Here is a 13,671-nt window from a genome sequence, read left to right on the forward strand (position 1 = left end):
TGATGTATTATGCCAAGCCTGTGATCAGAAATTAGGCCAATACTGTTATTATCACAGCCTTATTTCTGAAGTCTAGAAATGTGACAATTTGCTAATGTTTGCTATGTTTACATTTTCACCCCAGTTTCACCTTAACATTGAAGATTATTATTCATCACCTTATATTTTCAAATATACAATCAGCCCTCTGTATGCACATTCTTTAATATTAGCTGAAATTGAAGAAGGGACTACTAGAGACAGAAATAAAAAATAAAAATAAAAAACTTCTAAATAATATAGTTATATAGCTTATAGTGTTTCTTTAAATTTTAAACATCTAAAATACAGTTAAGAGATACAAAATATATTCTGTAACATTCCAAAGAAATCATTACTGCAATTTAAATGAATTATATGTAAGTGTTAAATAAAACAAAAAGACTCCTTCTTCTTCTTCTTCTTCTTCTTCTTCTTCTTCTTCTTCTTCTTCTTCTTTTTTAAATAAAGTAAGCTCTAAGCCCAACATGGGGCTTGAACTCAAGAACCCCATGCTCTATTGACTAAGCCAGCCAGGTGTCCCAGAACAAAAAGCCTTTTAAATGTGAATTGGATTAATCTCTCCACAACTGAACCTTCCACCCCATTTGTGTTAACGATCATTAGTTGTTTTCTATCTCTGTTATGTGTATTCCATTCTTAATTCATTCATGAAATAATGCTCACTAAACCAGTAACTTAGATTATTTTTCTAAATAAATATCCATTATATTTTAAAACACTACAGAATTCCTTTCTTTAATTTTTTTTTTTTTTTTTTTTTTTTTTTTAGTGAGCTGTAGGCCCAACATGGGGCTTGAACTCACAACACTGAGATCAAGAGTTGGAGGCTCTACTGACTGAGCCAGGCAGGTGCCCTTCCAGAATTTCTTTTAATAATAAATTTTAAATAGAACTTGATAAAAATTTTTTTAGGAGTCTACTAATGCCATAATACTACTGCTTCATGAACAATAAAACTTTTGGAGACTGGAGTGAAATGCTTACTGAACCAACACCAACTGGTCTACAGGAGAAGTGTACTAAACTTAGGAGGAGGGCCTAGAACCCAGTAGTTACTGAATTTACATTTGCTAAATAAACAAACTCAGGGTTTAGTAATTCAGATCTCAGCTCTACCATTTATTACGTGACTTTAGCAAAATTACTTAACCTCTATGACTCCAGTGTTATCAGTAGAGTTATATCCTCCCACTCATACCACTGTTCTTGGATTGAATAAGGGGAAAGAAAAGAACGCCAATTACAGGCCACATCAAAAGACAGTCCCTTCCTCAAGGGAACACATTTTTTATATCAGCATTTGTGTATCTTTACCTCTCCCCATCGGACCAGCGAAGCTTACGCACGATTTGTACTGGCAGAATTTGTCAAAAAACCAAAGCTCTGTTAAATAATGCAACCCCTGACTTATTGTAAAAAAAACTGTCACTCAGACTAATTGCAACCATTTAATTCTGGCTAAATGGCTCATACAACAATTATAAGAATAGTGATCCTATACTGAATGACTACCATACACATAAAAATCTTCACATCAATTCAGCAAATTAGGATTATTACCCCTGCTTTTCAGATGAGAAAACACTAGGAAAATCAAATAAACTGTTCAATGCAAACAAAACCAAACCTAGTAATTGTGTTGGGTCTTAAACTCAGGTCTGACGAATACAAACTACTAAATGATTTGCACTATAATACTTTGCCCAGTTTTCTCAATAGACTATCTTCATAAAGAAAATCACTAAATCATTAATCATCAGGGAAATGCAAATAAAAACCACAATGAAATATCACCTTATACCTGTCAGAATAGCTAGAATCACAAAGACAACAACAAAACAAAACAAAACAAAACAAAACAAAACAAAACAAAACAAAACAAAACAAAATGAAACAACAAGTTCTGGCAAGGATGTGGAGAAAAAGGAACGCTTATGCACTGTTGGTGAGAATGTAAATTGGTACAGCCACTGTGCAAAACAGGATAGAGGTTTCTTAACAAATTAAAAATAGAAATACTATATGATCCAATAATTCTACTGGGTATTTACCCAAAGAAAATGAAAACACTAAGGGGATATGTACCCCATATTTATTGCAGCACTATTTACAACAGCCAAGATATGGAAGCAATCCAAGTGTATATCGATAGATGAGTGGATAAAGATGTGGTGTACACACACATGCATGCACACGCACACAAGATTATTATTCAGCCATAAAAAGGAATGAGATCTTGCCATTTGCAACAACGTGGGTGGACCTAGAGGGTAAGTGAAAGGACCCAGACCTAAGTGAAGTAAGTCAGAGAAAGACAAATACCGCATCATTTCACTTATATGTGGATCTAAAAAAACAAACAAAAACATTGAATAAACAAACCAAAAGTAGAAACAGACCTATAAATACAGAGAACAAACTAGCGGCTGCCAGTGGAAAGGGTGGTGGGAGGAATGGGGAAAAATGGTGAAGGGGAGGCTTCCAGTTACGAAATGAATGGGTTATGAGAATAAGCTACATCATAGGGAATACAGTCAATAGTACTATGATAACTTTGTAGAGTGAAAGATGGTAGTTATGCTAGTGGTGTGCATAGCATAACTTATTGATTTGTCCAATCGCTATGTTATCCACCTGAAACCAATGTAACACCGTGTCAACTCTACCAAAAACACAGTTAAAATATAACAAAGCAATGAAATGTTTTCTGCTTTGCTAAGTCACGACACATAAAATTTTAAATAAATATATTTGTATATACACATAAACAAAACATTTGCTACTTTATAGCTTCCTCCAAACCGTATTACAAGATTAATGCCAGTCTTTAGACCCTTTTATTCTAGATAAAGATAGGCACACAGGCACTTTATAGTTTAAAAGTATCTGATTATATTTGTCTCAGGAACAAGAAGAAAGGCTTACGTAATTCAGTCAGGCAAATAACTCCTGTCCTAAATTAATTTACTTTCCACATGTATAGCCTAATATAGATTTGGATGTACATTATAGTTAAATAGTAATATTCTCAAAAAAACTAGTGATAGTCTCAGATCAATGCCAAAAGCTCTATGATTTACTGAAATCAAAAGCAATTTCATATATTATATAAAGGATATCAAGAAAATGACAAACTTGAGGAAATATCAAATGCCATGAAGGCTCCAGTGAAGTGTTAATTTAACTAAAATAAAAATAACTTCTACATATGTTTTATCGAGTACTTAAAAACCATTTACGAAAAAAAAAGTTTTTGCTTATGAAGTATACAGGCATATCCCCACATTTTTAAAAGGGTTGCTTAGTAATCATTCTTGATGTAAATAAATTTCGTGCAGAATTCAAACGTACATACACATAGCACCTAAGTCAGACCCCGATATAAATTTAGGCTAGTAGAAGGCTATATTGAATGCTAATGCTGACGATAATTTAACCAAGACAAGTAAGTAGGAACTATCTAGAAAACCAGTAAAACCTTGGTTTGCGAACATAATTCATATTCTGGAAACGTGCCTGTAACCCAAAGCACTCATATATATCAAAGCGACTTTCAAGAACCATTGGCCCAGTTGTGATCATGTGACATTCGACATCACGTACTACTCATATTGCAATACAACGCTCATTTATCAAGTTAAAATTTATTAGAAATGTTTGCTTGTCTTGTGGAACACTTGCACAAGTTACTCACAATCCAAGTTTTCACTGTATATGTAGAAAATATGAAAATATTTGGAAATAAGTATAATGCTTGCACTAAGTCTAGCCTGTGTATTATAATTTATGCTGCTCCTAATTTCACACATCAATTTATTTAATTTCAATATAGACTTTAAATATATTTATGCCTAAAAGGAACAGTTTTACAGCATTTAGTATAAATTGTTAGGTTTCTTTCCAAAAATTGTAATTTAAAAAAAAATTTTTTTTAATGTTTATTTTTGAGAGAGACAGAGACAGTATGTGAGTGGGTTAGGGGAAGACAGAGGGAGACACAGAATTTGAAGCGGGCTCCAGGCTCCAAGCTGTCAGCACAGCGCTGGACACGGGGCTCGAACTCACGAGCTGTGAGATCATGACCCGAGCCGAAGTCGGACGCTCAACCAACTGAGCCACCTGGCGCCCCTTCAAAAATTATAATTTTAACAGGTGTAAGAATGTCCATCTGTAAACATTTATTATAAGTAAGAAAGCCTGTGCTAATTTGACAGGAAAATAGTATATTTAATCCTCATACACTCAATTACTAATAGGTTTTAAGGATTTTACTTAAGGTACAGGTATCTGCATGTACTCTTTTGCAAATTACCTCCTCTTGCCCTTTGAATATTGTTTTATGGTGAGCCAAGTATTTTTCTTACTAATTTGCCTACATGAGTTATAGTCTGACTTTAAATCTTTGTCTCTCAAATGATCTTTTAACTATTAAATTATTTTGATTGTTATACCATAAGAGTTTGCTAACTCTTTGGTTGATCTGGAATTTAGTCTTAAGAATGATATAGAGTGAGGCTATAAAGTGACCCAGCCCACCCCAAAGATCATTTATTGAATAATCCATCACATTCTTCACTGATGTGTGAGGATTCCTGTTGCTTATTACATCCTTCCACATGAATTCCATTTTACTTGAACTCTCTGTTCTATTGATCTATTTTTGAACAACTATTTCCAGTCCACCAAACCACTGCTCTGATAATCACACTATGTAGCCAAGATCTTATGGCTAGAATTGCACTCTCATATCCCCAACTTAGGCATTCTGTTTTCTACTGCCAAAAAACTCCTACTTTTCAATTGCTTCCATCTGTTTCAAAGATAACCGTTTTTCAACTCAAGCATGATCTTTAGTCTTCAAGACTCTACTACTTTCTATGTCTAGTTTTCCCACCTTCAGCTTATAAAACCTAGTTCAATATTTCAATCACATTCATTTGGCATATCTTTACTGAGTACCCACAGTTTCCTGGTTCTAGAGAGCAAATGGAGACAAGACAGAGAAGTTCCCTATCTTCTTGAAGCTGTCATTTTAGTAAGCAGACAGAACAGAGAAAGCAATAATCATTTGGGGAAAAAAGTCTAAATAAAAGGAATAGCCAGGAAAGGAACCAAAATGCAAGACCTACTTTTCAGACAGTAATAAGCAAAGAACTCTCTGAGAAGATGGTACTTGAAAACGAAGCAGAAAAGGATCAAGCTAGGAGAAAACATTCCAGGCAGAAGGCATGCAAAAACAAAGCTCAGCAGTTAAAAGAGGTTGGCATGTTGCTCCATCCGTCTTTGTGATACACTCATTTAACAAAACTCCAGGCCTGGGTGCAGCCAAATCTCTGCTTTCTTTGTGCTTGCTGTAGAAAAAAAAAATACTTAATAGGGCAGAGGGAAGTCACTCTGTATTTGAGGGCACCCTCTCAACTGAGCTTCCATTACTCTAGTCAATTTGCTCTCCTACTCTCTGAAGCATCTATTTCAAAACTTCTCTCTCCTTAAAACTCTCGACCAGCTAACTCTCCCACTCTCAACAAATGAACTCAACTTCTTCAGAGGGAAAAACTGAAGTCTTCAGAGAAATGCCCTCAACTCTCAAACTCCCCAATCCAAACCCACCACAATAATAGGTACCTGTAGAAACAGAGGAAGGCTTCTCTTCTTAAAGCTAGTTATTCACTTTGCTTTTGAATTCCTCTCCTCCTATCCTGTTAGAAAAATTATTCTACCTTTTTCTCTCTGGCATACAGCATTCAATTTCAACCTGTGTCCATCCTGTAAGCATTTATACTCACCTCAACATGACAACTTCCTGACTTAGGAGAAACTTCTCCTAAGTCAGAATTATACAGAGATTAAATGGACTGCCATGGGAGATAGTTGTCCATCCCTGGAAATGTTCCAGAATAAACTGTTTGCTTCACTGACAGAAAAGCAGTAGAGGACTCAAATATAAGACTAGTCACTGAACCAAGTGCATCTGTCAGATTTCTTCTCCACCTTAAGAATTTCTGATTTAAAGATAATGGAAATGGTCCATTTGGGGATCTCTATTAAATGTTAAGTTTAATATAGCTAATAACAAAACCTTAGGTACACCTTTGGATTCTTCCTTTTGAAGGATATAAACAGGCTACATGTCTGCCATCAAATTTGAAGTGGATAGCCTTGACACTCAACTAAAATCAATCAAAGTACACAGAGACCCTCTATTTCATCTATACCCCCAGATAAAGTCAGACTGCAGGCAGACCATGTCAGAGCAATTTGGAGTTCTCACCCACAGTCTGGATTCTCAGATTCTGTACCGTCAAGAATTTCCTCATGAACTTATCCTAGCCTACTCAAGGTTTAAACACGTAAAGCCAGAATTCCAGTCAGAATATGCCTCAATAAATTCTATGAACCACTTACTTCATTCTTATTATAAATTTGCCTTCTAGGAGTTCCACTTAGGTTTGTATAGAGTTGACAGCAATGGTAACTGCTACCACCTCAAGCTGTGTTTCCACTGCAGATCTTTAACGAGTATAATCACCCCACAGTTTAGAAGACAGGGGCTCCATCATGATATTCCAATTACGACAAAGCACAGCTTTTAGGAATACCATTCATTGTCTTAGAATAAGGGATACTCGAGTAAACGTTAAAAAAAAAAAATCAACTTCTAAAAATTGGTAGTACTGGCAGGTGGAGGAAGGAGAGAAAATTTACCCATATCTAGCACCTTCTCCTCCTCTAACATCTGAAAATGTGATTCCTTCCTAAAAATTTTATTATAAGTTAACACTTAATGCAAAGTATCTATCTTTGCATTTGATATTGTATCAAAATTATCTTAAAGAGCCAGATAATATTTCTTATTGCAAAATAATAAATTCTTATTCAGCCAAGAATCTGCAAATAATTGCATTTGTGGCTATTATTAGTAAGCTCTCTACAATACCCTTGAATTATAGAAAAGTGTGTACCTATTACTTCCTTGAAATAAAATTAATTTTCTAAGATCTACTAAATTTAGAACTTAAATATGTTTTACCCTGATAGTATTCTAATTGTTTAATTATTGTTAGTATTTTTTTTTTTTAAATAGAAACTTAGCACTGCCTGAATATTTCAATGATCTTGAAACACTATAATGTTTCTGAAGAAAGGTACCTCTATGGTCATCTCATATCACAATTCCTATGAAGTCAAGAATTATACTTTGTAAACTGAGTACTATGTTGTTGTTTGAAACCATCCAAAAGTCCATATTAGTAGTATGTATTTAAAGATCTCCCCACAGATGGGCGCTTTTTTTTTGCATATTTTAGCCACTTTTCCAAAATTTGCATATTCTAAGCCAATGAACTATTCCTCAACAATTAAAATTATTTTGCTTTTAAAACACCTTTGGAATTCCATGGTTCTGGCTTCTTTTCTATCCATCAGTATCATAAGAATTTATTTTAAACACATAACTAAACCTATACATAATTTAAAAATGCAACAAAAAGAATCTAATGATCCAATAATACTAATCTCTTCCTCGTCATACTGAAGACTTTAATAAGAAAAACTTACTATGTAGTATAATTCTGCAGTTTTCCCCCAGAGTTTTAACAAGAAAAGAGTCCTAAACCTAATATGTCTATAGTCAAATTTATAAAATATTTGAAGTCCAGAGAAACATCTCCAATGTAACCACTCCATTTAAAATCCTGATAACTGGTAATAGCAGAGGCAAATACAGTTAGACAGTAGTTCTATTTCCCCAGACATACTATATGTCTCTGTGAAGCATGAACATTAACATTAACATATGTACCTAAAAGTACATATAACACACATATATTTACTTTATAGATCCTATCAATTAAGAATCATAAAACTCCTCGAAATACATAAAAATGAAACAAATGACAAGAAAAAGACCTTCTTACCTGATAGATATCAGAAAGACTGCTGCTTCCAGAATCACTAGTGATACTACATCCTGAATGGCTAGAAGAAACGTGCGTCACCTGTGGGTGGAGACTATCAGTAAGGTGTAGTTTTGTGAAATCTGCAGGAAGCTATGGAAGGAGCAGGAGAAACAGGATTACAATTTGAATCAAGAACTCTTAAGAAGACATTGAAACATTTTATTAAACACTACTCCATACCATTTACCCAAAAGTACTAGGGAAGATCCTTCATTTTTCAAGTTCACAAATTATTAAATATTGTCCCTATTTATCAAAAATCACAAAATACGTTTTTAAAGTTTACGGACATTCAATGAACCCTAATACTAAATTCAATGCTTAAAGAGGTAGATTTGGCAGTTAAGATTAACTTGGATGAGCATTTAATTCAATGACAACTTTCAAATTATATACTATTGAGCAAATTAATCTACTACTATTTGGTAGCCACTATAAACACAACTTTGTAGCAAGAAATAGCTTAAACAAGAAAACAGATTTGAGGTTCTTATATGCCTAAATAATACTTACAAGTATAAAAAAAAAAAACAGCATCTTAGAATTGACAAAATGTTTTCCTATATAAATAACTGTGCTAGGCTCTATGAAAAAACAGAATAGGATGCCTTCAAAGAACTTAGAGTTGAGAAAGCTATGGACAACATTTACCAATCTACACACATACACATAAATATCAATTTTCTATCTGTTCAGTTTAAACCCTAAATGAAATAGCTTCTGTTGAACAGATTCACTAAGCATCCCTCAAGTGCTTCCCTCACTCTCCCATATAACAGAGAAAAGGTATTGAGAAAGAAAACATCCATACATTTGCCCATTCAACAAACATTTGCCAAGCCTTTTTCCTCCTACTATATGCTAAGAATGAGACACTAAGAAAACACTGCCCTTAAGAATCTTACACTCTTGTAAGTTATTATCAGTTCTTTTGAATTAAAAAGGGGTACTACTTATAATATCCCACTTATTATACGATTGGCCAGTAATACACGTGACATTTCAAAATATATGCTGACATCATGCAATATTCGTAACATTCTTTCCTTTTTACATATTAATCCTATTTAGCTGTTGAATAAAAATGGAGAATGTTAAAATACAACTTAAGAGTTTATCTTAGCAACATTCCTTTCTCTCCTTTGATTCTCATCCCTTCTCCCCTTTCCAAAAACAAGATGCCATTCCATAGATTAGAATAAGTTTCCTAAGGGAGGTGATTCATTTGTATGGCAATAACCAATGAATTGTAATACCTCAAAGTTCCAAACAAAGAGGCAAAATGTACTTATATCCCACTATCATTCAGATCTAATAAACAGGTTATGATATTTAATAATATTAAATACAGGCTGTGCAGAATATTTTGACTTGGTCAAGATATTTAAAAAAAGGCTTAAAAATAAATGTATTAGGAGGCATAAGATTAGATGGCAAATAAATGGACAAAAAACATGTATGTTGGAGGAGCTCAGAGAAGTGAGATGTATTTAAATGGGTGAGATCATTGCAAACATGACATCTCACTAAGTGTTGTTATTTAAAAACCTGATGATTGAAGATGCTCTGAAATATTAGATAAAATTGAGGAGAATAACAATTCCTCTACAAGGAATAGATAGGTGGGTAACTCTAAATTGAGAGTTTATATATATTTATTCACAAGGTAGAAAAGTGAAATATCTGCAGGACTTCTACAGGAACAATTTGGAGACAGAAATCTCCCGAGATGTACTAATGACTATGATTTTGCATGTTGCTAAGTGATAGATATCACATATTAAAATAATGTGCCCAAAACCAGGATAAATACTCTTCATCATCCCAGCTACAGTTCCATTATATCAGTCACTCACTGCAGAAGGCAACTGGGGAAACATTACTCAATGGCTCACTGATTTTAAAAGGCATAATAAATTGATACATATAATTACAGAACAGTAAACTGATTTCTATTGATTATCTTTTACAGATGTGACTCAGGTTGACATGTACCACATAGGGTGATTTTTAAAATTAACTTAAATATGTCAAATGAAGACATCACTAATGAATTTTTACTCACTAGACATTTATTTAAGCCTCAAAGGCCTCTCTTCTCTTCAGTATCCATGAGCTCATGGTCATCTTTGCTGACAATTCATTGTATGGAAAGCATTAGGAGCTACAGAGCTCTCCATCTAATAGAACACACATGGATCCAGCCTCTATGTACCACGATCTATTCATCTATGCTAGCTGAAAACAGCAGATACCAGAATTAGATGGCTATGCTAGGCTAAGAACCATAAAGACTGTTTAAAAAGCAAAAAAGAAATATTTTCACTCTGAAGAATTCAATTCTATTCTATATATAAATACTTATTGAGTATGTGTTATGTCATACTATTAGGCCCAAGGAATATGGAGGTGAATATGGCATTCCCAATTCTAAACGTAACTAACTTCTACTACCCAAAATGTCATTGAAATAGGGGTTACCCATAATAGAAAAATGAATCAAACGTATTTTTTTAAACACGGCTTTTATCTCCCTCCCTCAACCTGTATTTTTTTGCAGAACAGCATGAAATAATGTTATGTTAAACTCAGAGTAAATGCATACACAATTTACTATTAACTGAACATTTCTTTATATTAGAACAGATGCCATACTTAGGAAGGCTTTAAATTTTTTCCCACAGATTGGGAGAATAGTATCATGATTAAATTTCACTGATGGTACACCTCGGCCAGTTACAGAATGGGAGAAGATGTGGAAGTTGATCCCATAGACAGAGAGTCTGAACTGCACTGACGTGACCCAGCTGGCCACAACACCCTAAAAGAATAGAGACCTGAGCCCACGGCTGGGGGAAATGGGTCTTTAAGAGGCAAATGAACCATATGGGCTGGGAGTCAGGGGACAAACACTGTTACACGGAGCCACGTTTAAACCTGAGGTCAACAAGGGTAGCACAGAATCCCTAGGGAGGCAGTAACTCATAGTCTGAGTAAAATACACCAAAAAAGGGGTATGACATGCCAAAGACAAGATTCATTTACTCCAAACCTTTCTAGGTTTGACCCAGTGCCTATTTAAATTATTATCAGTGTCATTTTTAATTAAATTTCAGATTAAAATGGGGCTGTGAATTATCTTGTGACTCTAGCCACCATTTATAACAGAAACTGTATAAGAGAAATTTTTGAAGTTGGGACTATATACAGCAATCACCTGAATAATATTAGATATTAATTAAATTAAAGGGGAAATAAATGCATTTTATACATTTTGATCTTAATACCAATATATTTCACAATTTATTTAAAATTTAAAGAAGCCTCAAATTATTTTTATATTTGAAATTTTTAATATTTGATATATGAATATATTACTCCTGAAATTTTTCCTGAATCAAAGCAACATATATTCCTAAAAATAGAAATAGTTGTGGGTCACAACTGCAATAAACTACTGTTAGGCAAAATGACTGAATCATAGTTTAATCACAAACACTATTAACTACATAAGAAACACAGGGTAATATTAAAATCAGATACTTAAATAAAGTGAGCATAAACAAAATCATAGTTTAATAAAATCTGGGTATCAATTACAAAGTAACTCGTTTTCTCTTTTGGGGAGAAACAGGGATGTCACAACAATTAGCTGTAAATAAGTACTATACAAAAGACATAAGTCTCATATATGAAAAGGCATTTGATGATAGCCTTTGATTTATTAATTAGTCTAATGATTGGCATTGATAAAATTACTTCTAATTTTACCAGTTAATAAATGAACTGTTTTGAACATAAACGCAATGAGTTTGAGTGCCTTGAAGGGTCTGACACGAATAAGTAAATACTTTGTTGAAATGGTAGAAGTGGTTGTAATGTAGGAGAGGCTAAGATGGCTGCCTTCTTCTGTTTCCTCCCCACTAAAGACTTCTTTATGTTCATGTTTTCAAGCTCTACCAGGAACACCGGGTGTATCACTGGACAAGTAATGGAAATGTAAGAGTTTCCTATTCCATAATGATTATTAGCCTAGGTTTGCGGAGAAATCCAATAGTTAAAAAAGAATGAAAAACTAAAAACAAAAAAATACTGCCACCAACATTTGAAATTTATATAACTGAAAAATTTCCCAACTAACCTTAGAATCACTTTATTTCAAGAAATCGTTACACAAGGATTGGGGTGATTGTTGGGATCTGTACAATCTTCCCTGGCAGTTTACTTTGAGTAACACTTTGAAGGTAAATTAAATATACTCAGTCACTAAAAACTAACTCTACATTGAGATGTATTACTAAGAATTTACCCAAATGAATACTGTTTTCCTCCTATCATCACTGAAGTTTTGTAAGTATTCTTCATGCTCATGTTTTCGAGCTCTGCAAGGAAGAGTTGGTGTGCTAACTGGACACACTGACTATTTTTCTCAGAGATGTTAATGAAAATACAGTCTCCTATATTTTCTACTCATTCATCACTTATTGGAAACCTGTGTTGTGAGGAGTAAATGAATGGCTGGGCACAAAGCATTTAGGTTAGGGTCTGGCACACAGAAATCACTATAGAAGTGTGTTAGCTATAATTACCACATGCAGATGCTGTGTAAGAAACAGGTCCTTTCCAGCTCCAGAATTCCTGTAGCTAAAATCTAAGACTAGATACCAGTGGGTTACTGAGCTACTACCTGAGAGGGTTTTAGTGGTCAAAATCATCCAGCCACAAACACTATTCCCTTATCTACTTTAGAATTCAAGTTGTGCTTTAAAAGCAATTCCTATTCTCTGTGTCTGTACACATGTATGTACACACACACACACACACACACACACACACACACACACACACACCCTGTATTTCTCTTACGACTTATCTTTTCAGTTACTACTAGTCCTGACACTCTCTGACCTGTTTCTACATACAGCTTGAATAAGCAGGAATATTATTTATAGTTTATTTTAAAGGCCACTGTATAATATGGTTTTGACTTTTACATCTCTCAATCATAATATTTCTTTAAGAACTCCAGATAAGGGAAACATTTGGACTCCTGAATATTATTCATCAGAAATGATTTTTGCAGGGACACCTGGGTGGCTCAGTCAGTTAAGCGTCCGACTTCAGCTCAGGTCATTATCTCACAGTTCATGGGTTTGAGCCTTACGTCAGGCTCTGTGTTGACAGCTTACAGCCTGGAGCCTACTTTGGATTCTGTGTCCTTCTCTCTCTGCCTCTCCCCCCTGCTTATACTCTGTCTCTCTCTCAAAACTAAATGAACATTAAAATTTTTTTTAATTAAAAAGTAATAATTTTTGTGCAGTGCCTGGATGGCTCAGCCAGCTAGGCGTCCAACTCTTGGGTTTGGCTCAGGTCATAATCTCACAGTTCATGAGATTGAGCCCTGCATCAGACTCCCTGCTGACAGCACAGAGCCTGCTTGGGATTCTCTCTCTCCCTCTCTCTCTCTCTCTCTGCCCCTTCCCTGCTCATGCTTGCTCACTCACTTGTGCTAAGTAAATAAACTTTTTTAAAAAAGTAATTTTTACTTCCCTTATACTGCCTTATGATACACTAGATTCAATACTTATTCTTGATTACATCATCCATCAGTATTCCACAAAGAGAAAGATGTTTGCACAATATACAATTTATTTTGTTCATAAACATAAAG

The 13,671-nt window shown here is 34.4% G+C and overlaps 1 protein-coding gene across 20 annotated transcripts in view; it reads right to left on the minus strand.

The window, feature by feature from the left end:
- The window catches only part of RAPGEF2 (Rap guanine nucleotide exchange factor 2), a 249,211-nt gene that overhangs the window by 44,350 nt on the left and 191,190 nt on the right, over positions 1-13,671 (minus strand). For all 20 annotated transcript variants that reach the window (XM_086703964.1, XM_025922425.2, XM_086703960.1 and 17 more), the window contains one exon: positions 7,959-8,090. In XM_086703964.1, the coding sequence (XP_086560090.1) occupies positions 7,959-8,090 (132 nt within the window). The remainder of the gene's footprint in view (positions 1-7,958; positions 8,091-13,671) is intronic.

Source organism: Puma concolor, chromosome B1, assembly GCF_028749965.1.
Source record: "Puma concolor isolate L17-30 chromosome B1, mPumCon1.1.hap2, whole genome shotgun sequence".
Taxonomy (NCBI): Eukaryota; Metazoa; Chordata; class Mammalia; order Carnivora; family Felidae; genus Puma; species Puma concolor.